The sequence below is a fragment of the Anser brachyrhynchus genome (genome assembly GCF_964034855.1).
Source record: "Anser brachyrhynchus genome assembly, chromosome: 12".
NCBI classification, from domain to species: domain Eukaryota; kingdom Metazoa; phylum Chordata; class Aves; order Anseriformes; family Anatidae; genus Anser; species Anser brachyrhynchus.
In genome coordinates, this window is record NC_137707.1 from 11,949,317 (window position 1) to 11,962,708 (window position 13,392).

The 13,392-nt window shown below is 51.5% G+C and overlaps 1 protein-coding gene across 2 annotated transcripts in view; it reads left to right on the forward strand.

The window, feature by feature from the left end:
- Positions 1-11,938, forward strand: part of CPNE2 (copine 2) — a 58,608-nt gene extending 46,670 nt beyond the window's left edge. For both annotated transcript variants that reach the window (XM_080551952.1, XM_080551951.1), the window contains exons 13-16: positions 2,208-2,259; positions 4,428-4,561; positions 9,804-10,040; positions 11,338-11,938. In XM_080551952.1, coding sequence (XP_080408078.1) covers positions 2,208-2,259; positions 4,428-4,561; positions 9,804-10,040; positions 11,338-11,445 — 531 coding nt within the window. In that variant the 3' untranslated portion in view covers positions 11,446-11,938. The remainder of the gene's footprint in view (positions 1-2,207; positions 2,260-4,427; positions 4,562-9,803; positions 10,041-11,337) is intronic.
- The last annotated feature ends 1,454 nt before the right edge of the window (positions 11,939-13,392 follow it).

Consider the following 13,392-nt stretch of genomic DNA (forward strand, 5'->3'; position numbering starts at 1 on the left):
CTTGCTGAATTTTCTAGCAGAGATATATATAATCTGTAAAAACTCCAGAGGAGGTTTGAAAACATTTCTGCCGTGCAGGGAGTCTGCTCTGTAGATAATGCTGCAAAAAGTGAGGAAAGCAGCTCCAAACCATTTTGCTGGTGCTTAAAAGAAAGAGAAAACCCTCTTTTTCAGTTGCAAAACATGGAAATATTTTTTGCTTACCTGGTCTATAAATACCTATATGACAGAATTTTGAATGTCTTCTAAAAAAAATACAGTGAGCCCTTTATAACTGAAAATCCACAAATCTGGCACGTATTGCCCAAAATTAAGGCTTCCACCAGAAATGGTGTGTGAAAAACAAGTCATGCATTTCGGAACATGTCTCCAGCACTCAAGTTACTTATTGGCATGAATGGGAACATTACTGGTTCTGCTCAACAGGCATGGAGATACCCGAGCAGGCTGTTAACATTTGCTGGTACGGCAACTCATCAGCTTTGCAGCACAGAAGAGTTTTAGTCTGACCTACTTTTGTTTGTTTGTTGTTTCCCACCCCATGGTGCCTTGCAAAAATAGTTTCTGCTGCTTTCAACACAATGCCCAGTATAATTGGAAAGTCTGAATCAGATGCGTGCTACTTTCCAGTCTCGGGAGGACTTCGGCTTCACATGGTGCTGTAGAGGACATTCATTTTGCCAGCGTTATGAGTACGCATGTCCTGAAGCAATCCCCTGGCTGAGAACCTCAACAAACCACCACCCTTGTGAGAGGAAGAAAATATCCTTGTTTTGTAACTCCAGCATGAACAGAGTGAGAGCTTTTTGTTTTGGAGTCCTTGAGCCAGTGGGCTGAAATCCCAAGTCATGCCTTCAACTTCCAGAGGTGCTGAAAGAAGGAGCTGTGTGTCCTCGGTGCTCCTGAGAGTCCGTTCACTCCTTAACGTGCCTGAAATGCAGGTAGCAGAGTGAGGAATGCCTAAGCCCCAGATCTGATGATTCTTCCCCAAGCAAACAGCTGACCCACACCAACACTGGCAAGGTTTATGCTGGAGCTCAGGAGTCCTGAGCCTCTTTTGCACCTCAGCCATTGAACCACACTTATCTTTGGTGGCAGTGATAGGTTCAAAGTGACCATTCCCCTTTTTTTTTTGTGTGTGGTTTCTGTCTGTAGGCTCTTTCCATGGAAGTAGATCAGGCGGGTTCCCTGATTTTCAGTCAGCGCTGCTGTGTGGTTTCTCTGGCTGGGCTGATGCAACAAGCCAGGGTGTGCAGGGCTATCTGCTGTTGCCAATGTCCCGTAGGACCTCCTCCTAAGAGCGTCTCCCTCAGCTTGGAAGGAGGTGGTGGAAAACCTGGAGGCTCTTACACCTGCATTGGACAAAGGATGGTTTCGTGGTCAATGAAAACCAACCCAGTCTGTGCTGGGACTTGCTGTGTTCACGTCACCTTACCCGTGTGTTCCTGTCACCTCTCCCGTGCTGCCTTTCACCCCTGTGATGACCCAGGTCATGAAGCTAGTCATCTGCTGGCTTCGTCACTGCAGCTGACATGCCAGGTCAGGTCTTCAAGCCAGCTTGCTCTGTGGCTGCCTGAGTGCTGGGGTTGGCACAGGGAAAGAGGCAGGAGGTTCTGCAGGGAGAGCTGGCACCTGCACAAGATGAGGGACAATGCGCTGGCAGCACCTGAAAGGTGTCACTCCTGCATTCAGAGGCCAAATGAGCAGTTTGTAGGGCTCTTCCTTTCGTGCAGGGCAAAAGGTCCTCCCTCCCCCTCTGCCGTGTCACTTGCCAAGAGGTGGAGAGCCAGGTTGCTGCCAGAACTGGGGTTGCCTGTGATGTTAACTGAGATTTCTCCCTTTATAATATGCAATGGGATGAAGTCATTTTTCCTAGTGAACGGTGAGCAGCCAGCGGGGAAGCCATGTGGAGAAACCTGCTGTCACAGCTGTAAAAGAACTGATATGATAATTTGAGGTGGATGCATGACGGGGTGTGGAGGCGCACAGGAACCAGTCCGTCCTCAGATACTACTCAATCCTGACCACGTTTGTCTGCTCTGCTCCTTGCTTGGTTGGGTCGCAAAAGGCTGGGAAGCGTTGCTGGCCCCGCAGGATGAACTACCACATCTGCAGCACTTGTACAACTGCCACACTGGTTAAACTGGCAGAGAGCATCCTGTTCTGCACTCATTACCATGTTAATTCAGGTCTTTTCTTCTCCACAGGTATCCCACGAGTTTGCCATTAACTTCAATCCCACCAACCCGTTCTGTTCAGGTGAGCAGCTGCCAGCCCTTTCTATGCCTTCAGTGTCTTCTGCCTTTCCTCTGGATTTCTCTGGTAACTTGTCTCAGGAGTTTTTCAAGGTCTGTTCAGAGACAGCCTTTAACAGTGAAGCAGAGCAAGTAATAAGGGTGCACTCAACAGAAAGCAGAGAAAATTTGGGGGTGTGTAGGAGGTCCCAGGGTAAAATGCAACTGGATTCAGACAGTGTAAAAATACGCCTTCTTTCTGATGTCTGATGTGTCCTACCAGCCGTCTGCTCCTACAGCAAGCCTGTGAGAAACACAAGGGCTGTTTAGCAGATGGGGAATTCGGACTTAACGCTTCTGTATCTCATTTAGCAACTGAGAGCTGATCGTCATTGCTCAATTGTTGCTCAGATCATAAATGGTAAGGGCTACCATGAGCTGCAAAAGCTGTCCGGGTTGACCTCTGCTTCACCCCAGCAAAACTGGAGCTCAGTCAGCTTCCAGACTCATTCACTAGTCACTAGGTTATGAAGGCTTGTTATGAGCATCTGCTTATCTGCTGTATTTGCTTCATTAAATCGCTCTCCAGTAGCTGTGAGGCTTTCTGTTTGACCTGATTTATTACATGCATTGTAGGGTGCAGAAGCCACTGTCATGCATCTCTATCAGTGACAATTCCTTCCCAAATAATTGATTATCAGCTGATTAATTGCAGAATTGCTAATTTTTTTTTAGTTACACAAACATGCACCTTTTCAGGAGATTACTTCCTGGGGAAACTGAGGCCAGGAAGGGAGGAGTGATGTGGCCAGACATCACCCAGCTGCCCCTGCATAGCCCTGAGGTATCACACGATGGGCAGGCAACCTGCTTGCGTGCAAGCAGTTGCGGAGTCAGGGCTGAAAGGCGGTGGGAACAATGCGTAAACCATGCATCAGCGCTCGGTCTAGTGTCATAGCGCAGCACCTGAAAAGGGGCTGATGCCATGTCATCACCTCCAGGTAGGATGAGCGGTGGGAGAGAACTTTCTTCCCAGCTGGAGAGGGTTTGTGTCTTGCTGCGTAATTTACAGCAGGTATGGATAACTTACATGTGCACAGACACTAAACGGGGTGGGAGCAGCTTTGGATTCAGGGCACAGTGACATGCCCTGGAGTGCCCCACATAAATTCCCCAGTCCTGCAGCAGGGTTTGTAGGACTCTGCTGGTGCCTACTGTTTCAGGTGTTAAGAGGAGGCCCTAGAAGAAAGGAGCGCAATTCCTGCTGTGTCTGAGAATTATGTCTCCTATTTCCTTTTGCAAGTCTTTATGATGTAGATCAAGCTCTTTCCAAATAACTGTGCCCACAGTGAGAGATGGGGTGACTCCAGAACAGTTTGGTGCAAAAGTTTGGGTGGTGAGGCACTGGAACAGGTTGCTCAGAGTGGTTGTGGGTGCCCCATCCCTGGAGGTGTTCAAGACCAGGTTGGACGAGGCCCTGAGCAACCTGATCTAGTGGGTGACATCCCTGCCGATGGCAAGGGGGTTGGAACTAGGTAATCTTTGGTCCCTTCCAACCCAGGCCATTCTATGATTCTGTGAAAAGCACAAGGATCTTAGAAAAGAGTTGCAGCATCAGCACCGCTGCAAATAGCAAAATCCTAATCCTTATCCTCATGCTGGCAAACAGTTCATAAAGAGAGCCTTTTTAGGTTGACTTTATTCTTCTCACTGATGTGAGCTGGGAAGAACAGGTCTGTGGGACAGCAGAAGAAGAGTCTCTGATGACTTGCAGGTCTCAGTGGTGCTTTCCAAACACAGCTTGGGTGCTCTGAGGGTGGTTCTGGGACATTTTGGCTTCTGCACTACCTCCTCTGCCCTGTGTCTGTCTGCCTTTGGTTATGCTCAGAGACCCCAAGTTGCTTTTCTTTTTGCTCCTCCTTTTTGCCTGATTTTGAGATTTTTGCAGAAACAAGGCCTCTCTTATAAGAGAAGGTCTGAGGATCTGCTACTGAGGAGCATAGCTCTGTTTTTAGAACATTTGAGGAGAGAGAGATGAAACTTGATGAGCTGGATGAGTTTTGTGGAAAAAATATTTCCAAGTTCAGCCCCCACGGTATTACCAGCCAGTCATGCTTGGAGTATGGTATTGGACTTGTGGCTGGCCTGGACTGTTGCGTGTTGTGATGTCTGGCTTCTCTGGTTTCCCTGCAGGCGTGGAGGGCATTGTCCAAGCATACTCGGCCTGCCTGCCTCACATCCGCTTCTACGGACCCACCAACTTCTCCCCCATTGTCAACCACGTGGCCCGGTTTGCAGCTCAGGCAACCCAGCAGGAGGCTGCATCCGTAAGTCCCGCTTTTCTCACGCTGCCGTGTTGCGTGGCCACCTTGGGCCGGCATTTCAAAGCCGGTCCTTGGGTTCAGTGTCTTGAGTGGTGCGAGGTGGCTGAAGTGCCAGGTGGAGAGGACCCAGCAGAGAATTGAACCCACCCTGACCCCGCGACCAGCAGCACAGCTCTGTGCTCTCTGCTGTTCTGCTGCCGTCACGGCGGTGCCCAGCTCAGGCTCTGCCCTTGCCTGGGACTACGGGGTGGCTGACCTAGTGCTGTGGGTTCCTGTCCCCTGCTTTCACGTCAGGAGAGTTGAGGCTGAAGGAAAGCCACGAGGCTGAGGGAGACGTGGTGCAGAGCCAGGCTCAGCCCTGGCTATTTGTAGGAGAAATTGCGTTGTTCAGGTTTAACAACAACTCCAACATGTCGCCAGGTGGGAGGAACAGCCAGGAGGGTGGCAGTTGTGCCTGCCTGAGCATCTCATCATGGCTGCTGTGGTGTCACGGCTGAACTTCCTTCCCCAGCGACATGACAAGTTCGGCAGACAAAGCTGGCTTGCGAGACCAGACTATTTAGGGGAGCTGGGATGAAAGCTGCCTGCAAACAATTGTGGGAAGATCTCCCCATCCCTCGTGGCTGACATGCATCTGCTGTTTCTTTGCCCCATGCTGGTGAATGGAAAGGACTTGAAGGAAAGTTAAAACTAACCCTGTCTGTGAAGCCCAGCCGTGGGCTCTCAGCTGGCTGTTGTCACTTTAGACAGAGAATGTCGAGTTGTTGCAGATGCTTCTTAGGAAAAAAAAAACAATGCAAAAGCTCTTTAGCAGTCAACAGAACTGCAGCTGTAGAAAATCAGAAATTATTGGGGAGAGAATTGAGACAAGGGTGGGAAACGCCATGAGGTGGCCATCCCTTGGACTGATACAGATGTCTTGAGCACAGTACGAAATGTTGGTCCCCTTATCTCAGAAAGGATCCAGTAGCCCTGGAAATGGTAGCAAGAGAGTTGGCCAGAACATTCAGAGGTGTGGAGCAGCTCCCATGGGAGAAGTGGCAAGGCCGGGACCTTCTGTCCTGGGAGAACTTCCAGGTGTGAGCTTGGGCTCAGGAATCTATAACGTGCACCAGCAGGATACAGAAAAGGATAACTTGTTCTGGTTTTCTGAAACATTCGCCACTGGCCTCTGCTGAGCTCCCTGGGGGCTTTGGTCTAACTGGGCAACCTCTGTACTTGTAGATTCTGGGCAAGAGGGGAATAATAGTTCTGAGGAGCATGTTGCTTCCAAAATAGCCTCGGGCTTTTGTGTGGTGTGGGACTGACAGGACTGTCATGGGGACCACGGGGAATTAGGTTGGTGGTAGGTAGTGCTGGCGTAGTGCAGACGGGAAACGAGAGCAACTGGGCCGAGGTTCAGAGGGTGTCTTCAAACCTTTGGCTTACATCACTTCAACACAAGGGAACAGCTGGAGGAAGATCCTCTTGGTTAAAGCACCTCCCCGTGCTCTGTGAAGAGATCTGGTGAGATCTGGTGGTGCACACCCAGGCTGGCAAACCGAGGAAGGAGAGCACCAGCCCCAGGGTTTCCTCTCTGGGAAAGCCCCCACAGCACAACCAGTTCACAGACTGCTTGCCCGAGCCGTGCCATGCCATAGGGCGTTATCCTTCTTATGTGGCCAAATCCAAACCTTGTCCTGGGAGAAGACCTTTGTGCTTTTCCCACTTGGATGACATTGGGTGGCTCACTTTTATCGCTGCTTTTCACACCAGTTGGAAAAGCGGTGGGCTCAGAGCCAGGACTGGGGCTCCCGCGCGGCCACTCCGGCCGCTCGTCAGGCCTTGAAGTTGCAGTTAATTAGCCCAGCAGACTGCTTACATCCGTATGTCAAGAAGCTGCTCGTTAGCACAGAGGCCCCCTCCTACCACGCTCCGTTGCACCAGGCTGCGAGGCTCGTGTGCAGGAGGCGGCACCAGCGTGCTGCTAGGAGGCAGAGGCTGGAGTGGGGCTGTGGTTTGGAGAGCCAGGCTGGGCGGGCAGCGCTGCCGCTGCCGGCCGGCCTCCTGCCAGGGGTTCTGGCCTGCCGCTGGTGGCTGAGGTGCCTTCCTGAGAGCATGGAGAGCTGGGTTTCGCTCAGAGCCAGCTCAGCTGGGGCATCATCCTGTGTGCGGACAGAGCTGGCTGGGGTTGAAAGCTTTCCTGAATGCAGCCTCTCTCTGAGGGCACCTTCTTCTGCCTTGCCTTCTGTGCTGTTGCTCTTCCCAGCTCCAAGCACAAGGCATTATTACCCTATTCTTGTCTTTTTTTTGTTTGCTTTCTTCGTTAAAGCAAGCCGCTTCCTGCTGCTGCTGTTTCGAGGGGGTCCTGTTGCTGCCCACCGTCCCCTCCCGCATCCTAACACCTTCTTGGTGCTTCCTGTTCCATCTTCCCCCCTTTGAAACCTCCTCCCAGGAAGGCTGCGGGCTGCCAGTCCTCATGTCCATGCACAGCACTTGTGGGGGAAGGTCCAAATCGGGTTTAATTCAGTACACATCCAGGTGGCTCCTCAGTGTTCATTTTCTCTGCTTGTGTCAGTGGGGGAGGGAGAAGCCCACAGGCCTCGCACCGAGCAGAGGCACTAATCATATGCAAATTGCACCCCTCCGTTGGCACTAATAGTTTAATCAAGGGAGATTTTAAATAATGTGCACCAAAGTAATAGCTCCGTCAGAGGCTGGAGACGGCTCTTTTTTGGAAGCACAAAGCGTGATTGATCAGGGACCTTGCTCCCCCGGGGCCTTCTCCTCATCCAGCTGGTCTCAGCGGTGTGCGGCAGCACCGCCCTCTGTGGTGCCGGCGGCAGCCCCATGGCGTGGAGACACCAGCGGGGGACAATGGGGACAGCAGCCCCACAAAGACCTCCTGCGGGCTGGTGAGCCACCATGAGGTTGCCTTCTGCGTGGTGGCCAGGCAGGAAACACAGTGGGCCTTCACCTGGATCTGCACGCTTTGTCCTGGTCTCACTGGGCTCCCACATGAGAGAGGGGCTTTAATAAACCCCCCAAACTGGTAGTCTTTCCACGGCAACGTGGATCACAAGCAGAGGAGCAGTCAGCTCTTAAGGGATGGGAGCACTAAAAGGTGTCTGAGCAAGAGGGGGAGAGATGCAGGGCGCACACGACTGGCTTGGCTCCCAGGGGAGGATCGATAAGCTTAGGGGAGTTAACCCGCACCTTTCCAGCAGGACCCCCATATCCAAAGCTCCCCTTTCCTTGCCACACACTGTTAAATGCTAGCTAATCCCCTGAAGTCCTGTTTACACGTGTGAGCCTAGTTGGTGATTTTGTTAGTAAATTGCCATAATCATCTCCAAAGCCTGTGCTGGATTCAGAGATCGGCTGTTTTAGCAACAGAACAAGGAGAAATGGGGAGGTGCTGCCAGGTGGGCCATGCTGGCGAGCACTGGGGGTGACCCCCAGCCCAGGTGACCCCCTGTCCCCGTCCCAGGACGTTGGTGTCCCCCATGGTGGGAGGACAGCAGCTCTGGGGTGCGTGCCCACAGGCAAAGGTGGGCTTGGCCTTTCAGGACAGGCTGATTTTCTGCTCCCTAGTGGGTTATTCTAATATTGTCATAATTCGCCTGGCGTGTGTCCAGATGATGCTCTAGTGCAGTGCCTGCTGGCGCCTTGCTTGTGAAGATGCTCTCCAGCCAGCTCGCTCTGCTGCAGAACCTCCAGGCTTTTAAGATGATCCCCAGCATCATCTCCTTGGCCTCTGAAATATGCAGTGAGAAACATTTGGTGAGCTCTGTTCCCTCTTTTCTTGCATACTTTCTAGTGTGCTTTTCTCTGATCCTGTTACGGATTTCACAAAAAAAAAAAAAAAGAATCAAAGGGAGATGGACCTTTCTTGTTTTATTTTTTGACCATGCTCAGAGGCCAAATTTGCACTGATTTACTCAGACAAAAAAGCATGGGGAGGAAGGGTGGAATGAGCTGGATTTTTGCCCATTATCAGCTGCTGTCTGAAATTTTACTTTCTCCCATTCAGGTTCACAAACAGGGTCAGGCCCAGTTACTTGTCCTGCGACCAGTGCTGGCCATGAGTATGAGAAAATGCTGGTATTTAATACCAAAAAAATGTGTTGATGCTAGTTCTGGAATCCAGATACTTCATTCCTGTATAAATCTTCCCCTAGAAAACATTTTTTCCCCCAGCTGTATTTTTGCCTTGTTTCAGATCCCTGCTTCCCAGGACGTGTCCGGGGTCCTGCTGGCACCCCCAGCCTGTGTCGCCGGTGGTGCTGGGGGCAGGGAGCTGGTCCTGCTGCTGTGGCACACACAAATCAGAAGCAATGCCACAAACCCACCCCCATTTGTGCTTGGAGCATTGTGCTTGCTTTAGCACAAGAGAGTGTTGAGGGAAGAAAGCACTTAGGGAAAATTTCAGGAGACAAGATGTGGGCTGGAGAAAAAAACAAGAAAATGAGCTTTGGACTGTGTTTCTTCTGCTTTTCTGGGACGTCGGCACTGGTGGTTTTCAGAGGAAATGGAAAGAATGAGGAGAGGAACAAAGAGCTTTAATGCTCCTAAGTGCTTGTTTTTCCTCATTTCTCCACCACACGCAAGATGTGTAATGTGCCAAAATTGAACCATTACTTTCCCCTGAGGGGGAGGAGATGGAGGAGCCTTCTCAGGGGTCCGTATGCTGCAGACTTGCTGTGCTGTGTCCAGCAGGACTGTCCATCCGTCCATCCATCCACTTCCTCAGCTCTGCAGGGCACAGCAGCAAGCTGGACATGGGCTGAGTGGGGAGGAAGAGATTGCATCTGCCAGCCGGACTTGTGTCAGGGCCCCTGTGACACTGAAGCTCTGCAAAAGTTGGAGCTTTTTCCATCACTAAGTAGGGTAAATTAGTCAGTGAGACCTCTAGCAGGAGGTTCAATTAGATTATAGATACTGAGATTACATTAGGTGAGATTCGGTGGTCTGCACCAGCAGGCGCTGCAGGGAGCACTCCCTCCTCCATGCCAGGATCCTTGCTGCAGCCACTTCCCCAGTGGAGAAGCACATGTAGGCAGTGCCGCAACACGTTTTTGTGTTTGTTGTTTGGATTTTGCCTTTCAAAATCTGGAGGGAATGGGATCACCTGAAATTTCTGGGTGCTGCTAGAAGGGGGTGACACCAGCAGCGAGTGCTCCCAAATCCCTTGGGTAGATGCGTCCCCCGACATGGGCTGCATGCAACCCCGCCCAGCTCTGACCCTCTGCTCCCCTCTCCGCAGCAATACTTCATCCTCCTCATCATCACAGACGGGGTCATCAGCGACATGGATGAGACGCGACACGCCGTGGTGCAGGCTTCCAAGTTGCCTATGTCGATCATCATCGTTGGGGTGGGCAACGCCGACTTCGCCGCCATGGAGTTCCTGGACGGGGACAGCCGGGTGCTGCGCTCCTACACGGGCGAGGAGGCCGTGCGTGACATCGTCCAGTTCGTGCCCTTCCGGGATTTCCGCAATGTGAGTCCGTGCCCCTGCGCTGTGCTGTCCCCAGCGCGGTGCTCTGCGGTGTGCTGGTGGCAGGAGGCTGTGGGAGCCCTGTGCAGATGAGGGGATGGGAGCAGAAGCCTGGTCTCACATTGCGGGGTGGGGGAGGGTTCTTTTATCAACCTGATGTAGTGAGAGATGTCCCATGGAAGGAGGGTGGACACGGTTATCTTCAAGGGTCCCTTCCAAGCCAAACTGTTCTGTGGTTCTCACCTTGGAAGTGGGGCAACCCCAGCAGATGCTGAAAGGTTTGGGAGCCATTCAAGGGGCAGCTAGAGGCAAAAGGGTGAGCACTTGTCACCCTCCCACTGGGCTCTGCCATCTCCCAAGCTGCCTGCTTTGCCCTAGCTCTAAACCCCACGTCCCATGGAGACACGCTGGCACTAACCACATGAATCAGCGCTGCGACAAGACACGCAGGGGCAGCAGTGCTCGTAGTGCCGTGGCGTGCTCTATTTATTTGAGCATCCTCCATCTCTGTCACCCTCATCACCACCAGGCAGGTGGGTGCTCACAGAGCAAAAAACAATTACAGCAGGGTTCCCGCAACAAGCTGGGGCAGTACTGGGCTTGTGTCCCTCCCTTGCCATGGTCTTTGGCCAGTGTGTCCCAGTGTAATGCTGACCTGCCCAGCCTCAGCAGTGTGCAAGGTCCCCAGGGGTGAAAATGAGCCCTGGGCCTGTCCCAGTGTCTGCTGCTCTTGGAAGCTGCAACCCCACAATGCTTGCTCCATCCCTGTGGGATGGATGCCTGACCCACTGCTGTATGTTGGAGGAAAGTTGATGAGTTGAAGGAGGCAGCCCTGGGTTGGATGCTGTTCCTGATTGTGCTGGGTGCTGGGTGCTGCTTGTTGCTGATGGGATTGCCAAAGGATGCAGGAAATCATCCTGTGCATATCTGTCCCATTTTTGCAACAAAACACTGTATTTCCCTTTCACCTGCTGTTAGGAGATTCTTGATTTTTCTACTCTAAGGGGATGTTTATTTTATTCTGACCAACCAGTGAATTATCTCCTGGAAGGAAGATGTAGTACACAATATATTCCCAGGTGTACAAAGTGCTGACTATCAGAGAGCTGGCTTCAAGGGAGTATTAAATGAGATGCCACTGTCTGGAGCTGGGGACAGGCCAGCCGCGTTGTGCTGACTCTGCTCGTCCTCTTTCTTAGGCATCTGTGCCAGCCTCTCCTGCGTGGCAGAGCTTGGCAAGCCCTCGCTCAGGCCCTGTAGGCATCTTATGTTGGTGTTTCTTTTTTCTTTTTGCCTGCAGGCCCCCAAGGAAACACTGGCCAAAGCTGTGCTGGCAGAGCTGCCCCAGCAAGTTGTGCAGTACTTCAAGCACCAAAATCTGCCCCCCATCAACTCGGAGCCTGCGTAGCGCCATGCCTGGCGGCGCCATCTGCATGTCGCTGAAGTCTGTTGGTGCCACCGAAAGCGCATGTGCCACATGCTTTTAAATGAAGAATACCCTCCCTGAAACACACAGTTTTGTACTTTTTAATTTAATTGTTAAGTTCTTAAAACTCATCCCAGAGAAGCATCTGGATTCATTTTGTACAGTCCCAGCCTGAGGTAACACCAAGAGGCCAGCCATGCCCTGGTCCTGCTCTGTTGAGTCATTTTTCAGTATTGAATGTACTTTGTATAATTTTAGTGGAACAGGATACAATTTTTACAATCAAAACTTGCTTTTTCCAAGCAATGAAATGCTTAATATATTATTATTATCATTCAATGAACTGGTCATTGTATAGGTCATGTATCTTTGCTGTACCTGTACCTCTGTCATGCTCTATGTTCATTTTTATACTGTGTACATGTTATATTTGTTATACTCAGGTTAATAAAGAAACTTGGACATTTAAAAAAAAGTGTCTCCCCTAGGGTCCAGTCTGGGAGCACCTTCCAAGGCCCAGAGGACAGGAATTTGGGTACTTGGGAGCTCCTTGTCCAACAGTCCAACACGGGCTGTCCTGGTCCCACAGCCCTCACTGGTTGCGACCAGGATATTGGTGCCACTGTCCCGGCAAGGGACTGGGGACAGGTGAGCAGCACGCTGTGGTTTGCAGCCTTGCAGGTGGTGGTCCTTCCTCATTACCTATGTTTTAAGGCCAACTGTAATTGTTGTTTTTTTTTTTTGCAGCCACAGTTGTCTCAAAAGCCACAAGCTCTCCTGGGAGCGAAAAAAAAAAAAAGGCAAAAAAACCTGATGGGCACACCGATGGCAAACAGGCTGCTCTTCCAGGAGCTTTCACAGCCCCAGCGATGCAGTAGTAAGTGATTGGGCTGCTCTTGCACCTCAGCACAGGCAAAAACCCAGCAGCACCTGTCACCCCACGCTCAGTGTTTTCACTTGCTGTGTCCCAGGATCGCCCCCCCCCCCCATGCCATTAACAACGTGGGACCCTGCTGCACCTCTAGCCATTCGGCAGCAGACTGGAGGGTTCATTCACCAAGGGTGGAGGTGACCTGCACTGTCCTGGGGGGGTCCCTAAACCCCTTCCACCTCCAACTGAGTAAAGACTGGAGCCAAGCTGCATGTCTGTGTGTGTGAGTATGAGGCCCCATGCCAGCCCCCGCCTTGGGGGGGAGGGGGTCCTGCCTGGTGAAATATTTGCTTTGCAAAGCCCTCTGGAAGGGGGAAAAAAAAACCTGACATCAACCCTCTTCCAAATGGGGAAGCAGTATTTGAGTGGGGACTTATTTAAAAATAACTCTGTACACAACTCAGGTGCCGGCCATGCAGGCTCCGTAACACTCCGCTTCCAGATCAAAGTCTGTAACTCTGGAAAAATATTTTCTTTTCATAAGAAAACCTCGTATACAGCTGCACTAGCTAGTAAGCTCCTCTGCTAGTGGAGTGTTTGTGGGGGTTTGTCATTTTTTAACACCTCTCTGAAGCATTTAACAACGAACACAGACAACAAGCAGTTTATGAAGCTGTCCCCGGAGGAGAGATGAAGCACACATTACGCAGTCATGCCTAAGAGAGAAGAAAAATCTTTAAAAAGTATCTTAAGTCCACCATGAAATGATGGAGCTGCTGGATTCCTTCCCCAGCGTGCCAGCTCCAGGGCAGGGTTACTGCCACAGCTGATACTTCCAGTTTGTCTGTGTGCTGTCTGTCCCTTGCACTCTTCGTGCACCAGCTATCTCAGAGCACACTTAGGTATTACAACATCAGATGACTTCCAACTGTCAGAAGGTAAATGGGCCCGACGGACTGACTGGCTAGCTGGGACTGCTCTGCAGGCTGCTCACATGGGCCAGGCCACAAGAGTAGCTTGCTGAAGGCAACTCAGGCTCAAAGGCTGGTGCTCCCCAA